General features: G+C 43.4%; 1 protein-coding gene across 1 annotated transcript in view; it reads left to right on the top strand.

Annotated features, from left to right (window-relative positions):
- Positions 1-15,338, top strand: part of HMGA2 (high mobility group AT-hook 2) — a 166,542-nt gene that overhangs the window by 124,122 nt on the left and 27,082 nt on the right. The window contains exon 4 of the mRNA XM_074942099.1: positions 14,572-14,604. Coding sequence (XP_074798200.1) covers positions 14,572-14,604 — 33 coding nt within the window. The remainder of the gene's footprint in view (positions 1-14,571; positions 14,605-15,338) is intronic.

Here is a 15,338-nt window from a genome sequence, read left to right as displayed (position 1 = left end):
TGGCATATATCACATTGGTAGATGCGCAGGTGAACGAGCCTCTGATAGTGTGGCTGATGTGATTAGGCCCTATGATGTTGTCCCCTGAATAGATATGTGGACACAGTTGGCAACGGGCTTTGTTGCAAGGATAGGTTCCTGGGTTAGTGTTTTTGTTGTGTGGTGTGTGCACACCTGCGCATCTACCAATGTGATATATGCCATCATGTGCCAACAGTGCCCCTCTGCCATGTACATTGGCCAAACTGGACAGTCTCTACGTAAAAATACTTCAAAAAGAGACTCCAACGAGAGACTGCTGAATTGGAATTAATTTGCAAACTGGATACAATTAACTTAAGCTTGAATAAAGACCGGGAGTGGATGGGTCATTACACAAAGTAAAACTATTTCCCCTTTTTTATTTCCCCTCCTACTGTTCTTGTCAACTGCTGGAAATGGCTCACCTTGATTATCACTACAAAAGGATCCCCCCCCCCCACCCCCCGCTCTCCTGCTGATAATAGCTCACCTTACCTGATCACTCTCCTTACAGTGTGTATGGTAACACCCATTGTTTCATGTTCTCTATGTATATAAAATCTCCCCACTATATTTTCCACTGTATGCATCCCATGAAGTGAGCTGTAGCTCACGAAAGCTTATGCTCTAATAAATTTGTTAGTCTCTAAGGTACCACAAGTACTCCTTTTCTTTTCACTCTGTCAGTTACTGCAGCTAAACAATTAAAATCCTCTGTACAAAACAATTGTCAAGAGGAGCAACCTCTATAAAAGGATCTTTCCTCAGTTGCTGACACAACGATACCTCACATGCAAATAACAGTACTCAAATAAGAATCCCCTTACCAGCTGCAGTTCTACCACGTTCTGTACCTACACTGCATAAGTATAAAACAGTACCTATACTCCTTTGTAATTATCCAATCCTGTGGACCAAAAAGATAGGCCCCTCTTCCAATCCCTCTGAGCTTCCATGTCACACCTGGATCCCCACCAGATCCAAATATTGCCTCTCCAAACACTAAAGGTCATCTGCCTCTGGCACACACTCAGAATGAAACATACGTTTCACGTTGCAACTTTCAGTACCATCTAAACAAAGGCTCAGCTCCAAGTTGTTACAGGTACTTGTGATCCTCATCTAGTTGTCCACCATGTCACTGCTGATAATCCCTCTGTTTTACTCCTCTCTCTCTCACCCTTTCCTTTTCTTTGACCACTTTTTTCTTATTGACTAGTCCATTGTTGTCAACTTGGGGGCCTCCTGAGTCCCCAGATCCTGATCCCAACTCTGATAGTTCTTTCTGAAATAGCTCAAGCCCAATAACACTCAGTTCTGCTTCCCCAAATAAAGGTGCTTGTAATGCCTGCTCTCCATCATCTGCAACAGCACCCATATAGAAAACCTGTTACCCGTTAGAACTGTGAAAATTCTGTGTAGTTTGGAGAGCTGCAGGCCACCTTCAGCTACTTAGCATTCTCTGTGGGTCCTCTCCTTCCCTGTCTGATTGCACAAAACTCTTCTTTTCCTGAAGCTGAACATATCAAAACGTGCTTTCCAGCTAGCAAGTCTGCCATACCCGTACCGTAGCCTGCCTATCCATCCCTGGTGATTGAGATTCCTGCATAACCGATTGTGCCTGAAGATGTTCCTTCCCCAGTTTCTTCTTTCCCCCCTGCCCACTTCTGATAGTCTCCCCCCACATTACTAGGTCTCAAATACCCATCTGCATCATCCTGGCTCTCAGTAGTTCCCACTCCGTCACCCTGGCCCTTTCCATTTCTGAATCAGTAACAAACAAAGTCCCCAATCCTTCCCCCAGAAGTAGAGAGGCCCTGCCACAACTCTTGCAGGGCTGCTCAAAATCCTCTGAACCTCTGGCTCAGGGAAGAAGGAAGGTTCCTTCCAAGGCTGGGAGTGATTTCTTTCCCTATTGGGCCATGTCTTGGGGCACTGACTATAAACATGTCCACTTCTCCCATGCATGTTGCATCTACTGAAGTCCCTGTAGTCCTCACAGTTGTGTGCATTAGAACAACAGCTCAGGTGACTAGATGTTCTGATATTATCAGGACTGTCACGATATTAGGGGCTTTGTCTTATATAGGCAAATATTAAACCCCCTCCCCCAAATCCTGATTTTCAACCTCGCTATCTGGTCACCCTAACCACAGCACATGCAGTTTCTCACTCCCCAGACACACTAAAATGCTCTGTAGAGCCACAGGTAAAAAAAAGTGCGTGGCTTCCCAGGATCTCTACAATAACCCCACTTCAAATCTAAGTGAAATATATTGGGGAGATGTTGCACTGTAATATTTATCTGGAAGAGTTTAGTGGTGCCTTTAAATTCACCATTCCAAACCCTAAATCCATCAGAAACTTTAATTGGAGGCTGCACCACTTTAGTGTTACGTGGAACTCAATGCAGCACTTTTGCTTCATGTGTATTTTCACTGCAGAATAAAGTAGTCACAGGCTTCATAGCAGGTTGGAATAAAGATTGGCCACTATATCACCCCAATCTCCAGTCCAGTTCCTAATTCCAAACCGTTCCCAGGAAAAAATCCTCTTCGCCATAAGAGTAAAAGCTGACATGGCATTCTCTGCTGCCTGGCAGGTATATCACGGCTTGCAGGCATGCAGGAGAGAATCCTAAAGAATCTTAACAGAGCCCCAACAACAAAATCCCTAGTGAGACTTTTGTCCATGTCCCCTGTGTAGTGCAGACCAATCACATATCTCTGCTGAGACACCCCAGGGCAATGCTTCCATTGCGAGGGGGCCTGCCCAGAAACCTGATCTCAACTGGCTGTGACTGCTGCATGGGATTTCTTCCTACTCAGCCCCTCAGGGACCCCCACACTTGAAACAGACACCTCAGGTCCTTCCTTATTGTCACTGTTCCTCAGTTGCTCACTCACGACAGGCCTTTGTGCTCCCTCCTAAGCACGGGGGCTTCCCCCTTTGTGTTGCTGGGAACCTCAGGGGCAAAAAAAACAAAAGTCCCCACTTCAGATTCTTTAAAAATGCCTTTTATGGGCCACTTTTCCCTCTGGTCAACTCAGATGCTGTATAATCCCCTGGATGGAGTTCCTTAAAGAGAATGGAGCCCCTGAAACAGAGGAGATCCCAGTACTACCCCCTTCTCCACTTACAGGGGATGGGAAGGCTAGAGGTGTGGCTACTAAATTGTCCTTTACCCCTATATTACTGATACAGCCCAACTGTGGCCAAGCTCCACTGTATTCCTTCCTCTCCTCAAGACTCTGTGTAGTGTTTGAAATGGAGGACATGCCTTACAAACCATTTCCCAGAGTAAAGGGACATAGTTCCACCCATTCCTTTCCCAGATCTCCCTCTGGCAATTGCTCCCCAAAGCAAGGAGCTGCAAAGCAAACTATTTTCCCTTTTGAATACATACTCCTAATGCCGTCCCATAACCCCAAATCCTTCCCCCTAGCCCAGAGCAATTCCCAAGTCAGCTTCCCCACAGGTACCACAGAAACAAGGCTCCACAGCCTTTTTCTGTGGAGGCACCACAGAAACAAGGCTCATTGGGTATGCTCTAGGAATTATTTTGGGGAAGGTCTATGGCCTGAGTTATACAAGAGTTCAGACTGGATGATCACAATAGTCTCTTCCAGCCTTGGAATCTATGAATTATTAATCATAACATCAGCTAATAGCACCACAGGATCCACCAGTCTGTGCACAGTAACTTCTGAGTCAATCTCCAAATAGATGGATTCTTCCACCTTCACATCCAGAGAACGTACTGAAGGAATAAAGCCTCTTTCAGTCCCCACCATCTCAGGCTGCTGCCATCTTGGCAGGAAGAGGAAGTGAGAGCTTTTTCTCTCTCACACACAAACACACTCCATTCCTTTCGCTATGGTTACCAGGATGTTAAGGGTAGGTTATTACAGAGGCCGAGTATCGATCTGCAAATCAGTTTTTTAACAGCTGATTTCAGCTGAATAAAGAGGAATTTAGCTTTGCTAACATCTTTTAAATCTATTAGTACATACTGTGGCTTACAGCATACTGTATACGGAGATGTTGCATTTGTTGTCTGGATGGTAAAAACATAGCAAAAATTCAATTTGGCTTTCATGCTGCTTTGCAAGGATTGCACAAATCATTTGTTTTGAACCCTGGGGAACACATACCTGTGATTCCTTTTCAAATATAACAACATGAGCCAAGTGCAAAATGTAATGTACCATACATCAAAATGGTTCCACATCAACATCTTCCCTACAAGTCTGGAAATGGATTACTTACAATAATGCAGCACTAAGCCCAGAGACAACCCATGCCAGCAGATAGTGGGAGGGCAGAGTGAGGGTAGCCAGCTTCAGCAGTGTAAATGAGCATGCTCAGTCCATGTGAGCATGCTCAGTACAAGCCAAGCACCAAAACTGGCGGGGCACATTACCCCAGGCCAAGTCCCCTTCCCCCGTCATCTCTAACTAAGTCACTAGTATATTTCTGGTACATGAAGAATATATTTATATTTTGGTTGAAGGATAGTGACTCCCTTATAAAACTTTGCTAGGATTTCAGCAAACTCCACTAGAATTCTCTCAGAAACTTTCCAACAGCAGCATCAACTTCCTGGATTATGGTTGCCAGGTTTCCAGTTTTCGATGGAAACGCTGGGTCAGAAAGGACCCTGGCAGCTCCGGTAAGTACTGCTGACTGGGCCATTAAAAGTCCGGTTGGCAGGGCTGGCAGGCTCCCTGCCTTGCTCTGTGCGGCTCCCAGGAAGTGGCAACATATTCCTCCAGCTCCTAGGCATAGGGGTGGCCACAGGGGCTCTGCGCATCGCCCAAGCCCCGAGCACCGGCTCCACAGCTCCCATTGGCTGGGAACCACAGCCAATGGGAGCTGTGGGAATGGCACCTACGGGTGGGGGCAGTACACAGAGCTGCTGTGCCAGGGCTCCGCCTAGGAGCCAGAGGGACATGTCGCAGCTTCCTGGGAGCCACCTGAGGTAAATGCTTCCCAAAGCCCACACCCCGAAACTCCTCATGCACCCCAGCCCCCTGCCCTAGCCATGAGCCCCCTCCTGCACCCAAACTCCCTCCCGGAGCCTGCACCCCGCACCCCAACCCCCTGCCCTAGCCCTGATCCCCCTCCTGCACTCCGAACCCCTTGGTTCCAGCCCGGAGCCCACTCCTGCACCCTAAACCCCTCAGCCCCACCCCAGAGCCCACACCCCCAACCAGAGCCCTCACCCCCTCCCGCACCTCAACTCCCTGCTGCAGCCCGATGAAAATGAGCAAGTGAGTGAGGGTGGGGGAGAGCGAGGAACAGAGGGAGGGGGGTTGGAGTGAGCAGGCGTGGGGCCTCAGAGAAGGGGCAGGGCAGGGAGCGGGGCAAGGGTGTTCAGTTTTGTGCAATTAGAAAGTTGGCAACCCTATCCTGGATGCAACAGTAATGATCAAATATAGCACCTTAAAAACATCCATTTATCCCAGGCATACAAAAACATCTCTAGCCAACCAATTGTCTACCAGCACATTTGCTCAGACGTTCAAGGCATTCAAGATAAACATATTGGCCAGATCTTCAGCTGCTATAAATGGGTGTAGCACCATTGATTGCCCTCATTTCAATGTAGGCAACTCTTTTAGAGGGAAATCCTCCCAGCCTATGGCAGAGTAGTGGAAGGCCATAAATGAGACTGGCTTGCTGAGAAGGACCAAACCAAGTGATCACTTACAATGAAGCACTGGACTCGCACTGAAACATTATCAGAAATTGGATTGTCGCTGTTCAGCATGGATGACTCTCAGATATATACGCTAAGGTCAGCCACGATGGTTATTCAAATGACCTCCACTGCAGCTTATCCAATGTAGTTGTCAGGTGCCAATTCCAAACCATCAGAACATCCAAAGGCATAAACCCTGTACAAAACATGGCTGTGAAAGAGGCACAGTACAGATGATATCATCCACATCCCCTGTAAGTCCCAGCCCACCCCGAAAGAACATGTTTCTCTTCATTCACCTTCTCACGCCATCTCATTCAGTGAGATATGAGTCTCTCCTCCTTTCCTTTTTTTTTGAAGTTGCTGCTGAAAACATGAAGCAAAAGGCAGTGGCTGCAGCAGAGCATGCCGATAAAAGGGAGGAGAAACTGTCATTGGCTGCAACTGGGAAAGTGTTACTTGGAAAGACATGCATGATCACACACGTATGATGCTGTGTGTCAGATTCCTTGGCTTAGGTTATTGAAAGAATTTGGGAAGAAACTGGATTCCTGTCAAGTTGCACTCTGGGACCAGATTCACAACATTACAAAAATCAGCACCTCAATGGGCACTAAGTGGGACCTTAGTTGGAAATGTTATCAGAAAAGGCAAAGAGACTGAACCACCTTCTCTCCCTTAAAAGTAGTCCCTCTAGATTCAGGTTGAGGCATATTGATTGGGCATCATAGGCAAAGTCCGTTAAAGGGGTTTTCAACCTTTTTCTTTCCGAGGCCCCCCCAACATGCTATAAAAATTCCACGGCCCACCTGTGCCACAACAACTGGTTTTCTGCATATCTAGTAGATTAAAAGCCACGGCCGGTGCTAGGGGATAGCAAGCAGAGCAATTGCCCAGGGCCCCACACCACACTGGGCCCCGCAAAGCTAACTTGCTTGGGCTTCAGGTTCAACCCTGGGTGGCAGGGCTTGGGCTTCATCTTTCTGTCCTGGGCCCTAGCGAGTCTAATGCTGGCCCTGCTCTCTGGTTTATTTTGACGGACCCCCCTCAAACCTCCTCCCAGGGGGCCCCAGATTCCTGGTTGAGAACCACATACCTTATCTGTTCTGTGGATAAACAGGGAGCTGCACTTCCCGCAGCTGTCAGTTTGTCACCTTTCAAGAGGTCTTAAAAAGTCACATTAAAGTTTTAAAATTTAGGGGCTTGTCTATACAGAAACGTAGTGCACGGCAGGCTGGGGTATGAATTTACATTGCATCAGCATGCCACGTACTAAGCAGCCAGCAGAGCCTGCTGCCACCCAATCAAAGTTCCGTCAGGCGCTATGATGCACTGATGTTTCAAACAGCCACTTGGTGTGCTGCAGGCTGGTGCACTGTATATTCTCACCCCGGCTTGCCACACACAAGTCTCTGTATAGCATGGGCAGCAGGTAGCATAGGCAGGGGAAGGCTGTGCCTCCCCAAACAGCCTGTTGTGGCCCTGCCCATGCTCCACCCCCAGACTCCTGCCTGCTTCCAGTACCTTCCCGCGCTTCTGTGGCTGAGAGGCTGGGGGCAGGCAGGCTGGGGCGAGTGCACACAAGACATCAGGGCTGGGGCCACACCACACCGTGCGTCCGTCTAGCGCTGGGGGCACTGGGACTGCACCGCCTGCCTGGTGCTCCGGGGTTGGGGGCGTTCTGGACGCTCCACCCTCCTGGAACTGGTCCAGCCGCACCACCCACCACACTGCCTGCCTGATGCGCTGAAGCTGGGGGTGTGTAGGGGGAGGCGGCAGCTGCAAGAGGAGGTGCTCTGGGCTCCAGTGGGGGATGGAGGCAGAAGGGGAGGGCCGGGGGCTAGCCCCCCTCAAGGGCGCGTTCACCCGCCACCCATGCCATATAGACAAGCCCTTAGTTTCAGAAAAGTGAATGGAATGGGGGGAATGCTAAAAAATGAAAAGGTGGGGCAGAAAGAGAGCAAGGAACAGGGAAAATGATGATGTAGACACTGCTATCGGGATGTGCAATGAAGAGAAGACTTTTTGTGCCCTCCTCCAGACAGTGAATCTGAGCAAGACCAAGCAGCACAGTTTGGCCCTAAATCACAGCTTCTGATGGTTGTGGCTATTAGTGGGCTCCCATATTTCAATTCAATATAAACATATAGAAATGACTTAAAAAAACTGATTTCAGCTGAGTTACACGGTCGTAAACCCAGTGTAACACAGTGGAGAATCTGACTTCTATACTTCAGTCAGAGATATAAGCCCCTTTTGAATGACTAATTATTTGTAACCTCTACTGCCCTAGAAGTTTAAGAGAAGTGTAGTTGATATTACAATTGACATATTTAAAATAATCAAAAATGTTTTATATCAAGGCAACAGAGTGTAAAATATATTCACATTCACCTACTGTGCGTTGAGTTTTGATTACATCCTTGATAAACTGTTGGATATTGTTGATCAGTAATTAACAGTTGACAAGAAATGAGACTTTTCCTATTTACTTGCCAACAATTCTTTTCAAACTTGAAGAATTCTTTGTGGAAAATCTGCCAGTAACTGTCAGTTATCCAGATGTAAATCCATTTAAATTAGTGTTACACTGGAATTATCCTGCTGTAAATGAGAGCAGAATCTGACCCATTGGCTCTTTCCCAGGGATTTCGCTCATGTTTTGATATTTTCCCCAGAACCTAAAACTATTAAAAACATAACAGGCGTCTAGCCCTCTGTTGTGAAGATAGCCTTCACTATGTAAACACAAAGGGTGAAATCCTGGCTCTGCTGAAGTTAGTGACTAAACTGCCATTGACACTAGTGGGGCTAGAATTTCACCCAAGGTGACCAAATACAAAGGCCATAAAAGTACCTAGATAAAAAGTTACTTTTGCCTGTTAAATCCTCATCTTGACAGGCTGAAATTTCCCTTTAATGTGCTTATCATATTGGATATACATGTAACGTGATAATTTCTGTTATCTGAATGGGTTTTCCTAGAACTAAGTTTGGAATATGCAAACAAGGAAGTATTCTATTAAATATTCTATTGAGATAACTGAGTTCCCTGCTACTGTCATTAACAATTAGGATGAGAGTGGAGTTTACATTGCTATAGGCTAAAGGATATTGGTTTCCAGTGGTGTGGCTTGTGGGAGTTTGTGGGTTTCTATAAAACTAGGTCCAGCAGCAGGTCAGTTTAATAAACTAATAAATAGTTTTACAATGATCCTACTTCGTATTTGCTATTCAAATCTAAAAGTAGGACCAAGTAGGGTAGAAAATAAAAACTAGAAATAGCACAGATTTACCAAAATTCTCCACAGATTACTGTTATCCCAGTTTATGAGACTACACAGATCACTATGAAATCTTTGCACTATAAGGGCCTGATGGTATTACTGTTAGATTCTAATGACCCATGGCTGTGTGCATACATAGACACCATGGTTGCCTGTTAACTGCAAACCTGGGCTGTAGGCAATAGAATTCATGATCCTTTGCTCCCAAAATTTTCAGGCATTTTACTTACTGAGCTAATAGAGAATATGCTGTAGCTCTTGGTGATGGTTGGACATATATGCTGTCTTAAGGTCTCTAACCACTGTAGTGCACAGTAGTCTCCAACTGAGAAATCTGCATACCTGGTTCTATCGGATAGAGGGTATTAATATGCATTTATATAAGCCAGTATATCACAAGTTCTGCACTGTGGATTCATGTATGCAGTTAAGAAGCGAAAAGCAGCCTTTATCCATAACTAAGGATCCACTCCAAATCTCCCAAAACATGGATCGCTAAATATGCATGTCTTCCACAGTTATCAAGTAGGCAGGGGCAAGGTTGGATTTAAACTCGTTGAGGAAGGTGCGGGTTACAACAGAAATTATTGTGCCACCTCTTGAAATTGTTTGGAGGGAATATTTTTTAGTTTGGATTAATTTCAGTTTCGCTAGTATTATTTGAGTTCTTGAACCTTCTTGAATGTGTAGGTCAACAGGGATTTGTGCATATCTTTTTACACTTCTGTTAAATTAGAGCTACAAATGCTAGGGTGACCTATGAAATGAGTTGATTGTCTAACTACAGTACTTAGTTGGCATTAGTGAAACCATCATAACTGCCATTAGTTTTTCACCTTTCTTGCTAATCTCACCAACAGAGCTACCTATGTATGATTGTATTGTCACTGTTGATATTGTACTCGCTTGTGGGTAAAACAGAGAACTTTAGTCTCCAGGGATTGTCCATTTGGCACCTTTCACAGCACTAAGCTCACTTTAATAAGGGAGAGAGACAGATCCAAAGGCAGACTTTTAATATTTAAGAACAGTGTGGATTGCTATACTTTGGGGACAGAAATCAGTTAGTGGATTGAATTCATGCATAGTATTTTCATCTGTAATCATTATATATGTGTTCCAACATTGTTCATTTTATTTAAAGGAAAAGCTATGCATATTCTTCCTACCAACACCATGAAGTTTCAAAATGTAACTTATAACTCAGTTATAGAAATCTCCCAATTAATATTGAAAACGTTGGAAGGATTACTTGCATGACAAAGTATATGAAAAGTATATGAAAAGTATATGAAAGCCCAGGTATGCACACTAACAAGGGCTAACTTGGCATTCCTATTTGGAAATATAAACAGGGTGATAATGAGCAGGAGTATGGAGATGATATTGCCTTTGTATTTGGTACTGATGGAACCACTGCTGGAATAATGTGTCCATTTTAAAAAAAAATGGATTGAGTTCAAAGAAGAGCAACAAAAATTATTTGTGGACTGGAGATCATGTCTTACAATGAGAGAGTAAAGAAGCTCAAACTAGTCTACAAAGAGAAGGGTTAAGAAGTGATTTGATCAGGGTCTGTAGTTCCCTACACAGGTAGACGATATCTGATTTATAGACTTTTTAGAGGAGGACATTGTAGTCATTGAGGCAGGATATAATGAGGCCTGAGCAAGAGATTTGGCTGTGGGGAGGGAAAGGAAAGGATGCATCTTGGATGTCGAGAAGGAAAAGGTGGCAGGATTTGGATATGACCTGGATGTCAGGGCAAGAGAAAAGAAGTCAAAACTAATCCCTAGGCCTGGGTGACAGAGAGGATGGTGGTGATTGTCAGCAGTGATAGAGGATGAAGGAAGTGAAGAAGGTTTGTTAGGAAAGATAAGGAGTTGGGATTTAACTGTGTGAAGTTTAAGCTGAGGACAAGACATCTGAAAGGTCTGTTCATGTTGTCACCACCGTTGTTTTTTTCCATCCAAAGTGCAGTATCGGCCCATGAAAGTATACAGTTAATTTTATTTTGCTTTAGCTAGCACACTAAAACAACACAATTTTAAAGTTGGTGAAGAAAATCCTGCTATATTCTAGTTTCCATTTTATACTAAAAGACATTATTGCTATTTAAGTTCTCTTCTCACAGGAATATTTTTAATATCTGCCAGCATTTTAACACTTTTGCTTTATATTCCCTGTAGTGCATGAATTTGGGGACGCAGTATAAGACAGTGTCTTATAATCGTGTTTAACCAAAAGAGGTGAATTTTTCTTTCACGTGTCCAGAATTGTGACTGATATTCCAGGCAATATAAAATAGTCTACTTTTAAACTAGGCAAAAAATAACACTTGAAAGTTATATATTGGGCTAAGCTACTCCAAATGTGATCTTTGAAATAAATGAGACTACACATCTTTGAGAACAGTCAGAGATACAGAGATTTGCTGTACAGAATCCATAAGTAACATTCTCAGCTGATGGAGTCTTTTATTCAGGGCTCTCCAGTTCTGTGTACAATGTTATGTTGCTCCAAAGGATTTCTTTAAAGTCCCTTGTCTCTGGCATTTTTTTATAGATACTAACTTTTTTTTATATCCAAGATGAATTCTCTTTTACCCCAGCAAGTTGTACATTTAAATGCAACAGCCTTTTGAATTAGAGGTGTCTCATTTCAAGACACTCATTGGAAGATGCAGAGATCTGTTAACACAATGAAGTGAAAGCTTAGTGAGCAGAGGAGGTTACATCATTAACTTGTCAAAGAGTTGACAAAGGAGCCAAAGGATACATAGCCACTACAGTCAAAGAAAACATCACTAGAGCAGGACACATAGGCCCTGATTCTGTGCAGTCAGTTTCCCTGAACTCTCTCATTGCCTTCAAGGCCAGGGACACTCCAAGCCTCAGGAGACCAGACTAAATCTCGCTTGACTTTACCAAGCAATATTTGCAGCCCTTATGCAAACAAAGCACCCATTGATTCAAACTGCAGGAGCCCAGCCCATAAAAATCATTGTTTTCTAAGTGGCAAAGCTTTAAATGTCATGGGCTTCAAGGGAATATGCTGATTTACGCCAGCTGAGGATCTGACCCCTGCTTTAAAGCTTAATCTAAGTCATACAGTTCTTCCTTATAAAAGCATAATAAACAGCATATCCAAGATCACAAATCCACAGTATTTTAAATCACAAGAACTCTAGCTAGCAAGCTCTCAGCAGTAAGATACCAAAGGTCCCGAGTGAGTAAGAGTCTCATAAAACTTGGTCAGTATCAGAAACAGTTTCCAGGCAGGCAAAGTACAACATTTTCCCTTCACATTTTATGAATGACTGCAGTATTGTGCTTCAATCAGAGCCCTCTACTAAAGCCATTCATAAAAATAAAAACAAAACAAACACACACAAAACTTTCTAGGTTCAGTCTGAAGCCATCGGGTGCCAGAGGCTGGGAAAACATACTGGCAGCTCTAACCCCAACTGGTATTGAAAGTATTCAAGGGTCTTTTTGGTGGTCTGAAAAGTATGAAGTGCTGTGTGGAAGGGCAGCTGGTAGAATTACTGTGACACATACTAGGCAAGGAGCCAGAGCTGGCCTTGTTTCAGACATTGTCTTTCCCCTCATTGAAGTGTCAGGAGCTAATTCATGGAAAATTTGGTGAGTTGGCAGCTCTTTCAGTGGATTTCATTGAGCTATAGTGTGCAACAGTCACATGAATGCAGGGTCCACTGCCAAAAAAAATGGGGATTTCTGAGCTGTAGGAATCAAGTCAGCCAGTGAGAATGTCTGTGGATTTTGTGTGGTTTGGGAGTAAACATGTATACAGGTGTAATTAACAGGGGGAAGAAAAGTCAGGGAAGTGCTAATGATTGAGATTATTGATGAGCTTGATGAATGCTATTCTTACAAATGATTCTTTTGAACCAAATAATCTCTTTGCACCAAGACTCATTTCCCAAGAGGCAGCAAATGTGCTAATCAGCCCAGGGCCTGTAGTCACCTGGGAAAGACATCAACAAAAAAAGTGTGCATTTTTGATCGCTTCTCCACTGCACAGTTATTCAATGGAAAAGAAAGGGTCAACGCTAAGATTTTAAAAAATGGACGTAGTAAATTGCACTTTCTTTTCTAGTATTTCCTTAGAGGTTTATGCACAAATACAAAAACATATCAGTATCAGGACTCCATAGAATTAGAAAGATATTGCAGGTAAACAAAGTATCTGTTGCTAAAATAGAATGCTTTGTGGTGGGGAGTCTGAATTGATCCTAGCATCAGTTACCTTTGTTTTACATTTTCATTCATTTTTCCCACCCACTAAAATATTGCTCTTAAGGACCAGATACATCAAATTGTTTATTTTGAAAAGTTTAAGCGATTTTCTAACACACTGTAATGAAAACTAGCCTTTGACTAAATGACTTGTTGGCTTATGCCCAAGTAAGGAGACAAACACAGGTCTTGAGCTGGGAACAGGCAAAGTTGGGAATAGGCAACACATCCATAAAGCAATGGCTAGGAAGAAAATCATTAGATGCAACGATTGTGCTTTGAATATATATATAAAAAAATTATGTGGGTGCACATTATGTGGGTTTCCCATTAAAGTTATTGGGAAAACTCCTGTTGACTTCAGTGGGGCTAGGATTTCACCCTCTATGAGTGCTAAGTAGTCTTGTTATTTTGTACCTTTACCAAGACCTGTGGAGATCATGCTCTACAGGTCATCAGAGCCAGTCATCAGAGATAGTATTTCAGATAGGACCTAGGAGCTTGGTGTGTGTATGTTAGCTCATCCGTCCCCCCATCCTCTGCTAGAATTAACTGTGTTGCTGGAATAAGTAAAATCATCAGGGGTCTACAATGGTGTTGTGCGCCCATTCCCGGACCAGCCAGAACATAGGACCACAGAAATGCCACTTTTGGAGTATGAATGTGTACCTGTATCTACACAAACAGTTCTGGGGGACTGAATGGGGGTCAGCCTGCTTACAGAATGCACAGTGTCAGATATGAGGGAAATTTCTGGATAATATAAGCTTCCCAAAAGTTACTTGATGTGTACTCACACACACATACCAAAATCTAACATAGTATCAATGACATTACTTTTGAAACTAAACTAAAATTGCATCTTTGGGGACAAATTCAGAGGGGATATAGAAGGTGCTATAAGGCAGACTTCCTTAGAGTAACAGACTCCTCTACATTCAGATTCTATACCTGTTTAAACCCCCTCTTCTGATGTGTAAAGCTGCTGTAACACATACCCTGAGGAGCTGGAGAAAAGTACATATTAACACAGCCCTCACCTTGCTTTAACTTATCCCTTACATATATGTCTGCCTCCACAGAGTGTGCATTACATCAACTGAGACACCTTTACAGGCTGGGTGAGGGGACGTAAGTATGTCTGGGGCGTCTGAGTGAGTGCAGGAGATGTGCACTATTTTTCACATCATCTTTGAATTTGGTCCTTTGTCTATATGTTGTTTCAGACATTAGAAAATGAAATATGGCCTCAATGTATTTTCTTGTTCATAAAAGGGCTAATATTTACTTTTCTTTGCAGCCGCAACAAGTGGTTCAGAAGAAGCCTGCTCAGGTAAGAAATGTTTATATGAATTAATTCTGTAGATTACCTTAATATCCTTTGTTCTTGAGCATGTAAATTAGCAATGTTTATTGTAAGTAATGCAATTAGTACTTAATAAATGGAAAAATGCACTGATCATTTAAATCATCCATTAAATCCACACAACAAAATAAACCCCACTTGTCCACTAAATATTTTTCAGAATAATTACAGATAGGCCCCATTTCAGCCAAGTGTTTACATATGGGCTTAAGTCCATCCATATTCAGAAAAGTACTTAGCATGTGCTTAGTGCTTTGATGAATACAGATGGACTACTGAGGATACAGAACTCTTCTTGATATAGGTCTGCTTTTTTTGAAGGAACAGAACTTTTGCTAGACTATCTTATGGTTTGAATGTATTACTGTAAAAAGAACCTGAATTAAGAATAGAAACAGAAAGTTCTAGTGGTAAAAAGATATAAACTCTCCAAAAGCATGTGTAGGAGTCCAGTTTCTAAAAAAAACAATAAAACTACAGCCATGATTAATGAATGGTGTTGATACAATAATATTGCACTCTCCTAATGGTGGAGATAACATTAAGGATAATGCAGTAGGAATTCCACACTAAACTCAAATTCACCATCCCTCCCAGCCAGCAGAGACTCCAGGCACAGTTCAGCTATGCAAAGAAGGACAGGATTCCGGGTGGGGCCTTGCATGAGGTGCATGCTTCTTACATGTTGCAGAGCTCCTCTC

This window comes from Natator depressus, chromosome 1 (assembly GCF_965152275.1).
Source record: "Natator depressus isolate rNatDep1 chromosome 1, rNatDep2.hap1, whole genome shotgun sequence".
Taxonomy (NCBI): Eukaryota; Metazoa; Chordata; order Testudines; family Cheloniidae; genus Natator; species Natator depressus.
This window is presented reverse-complemented; position numbering and strand designations above follow the sequence as displayed.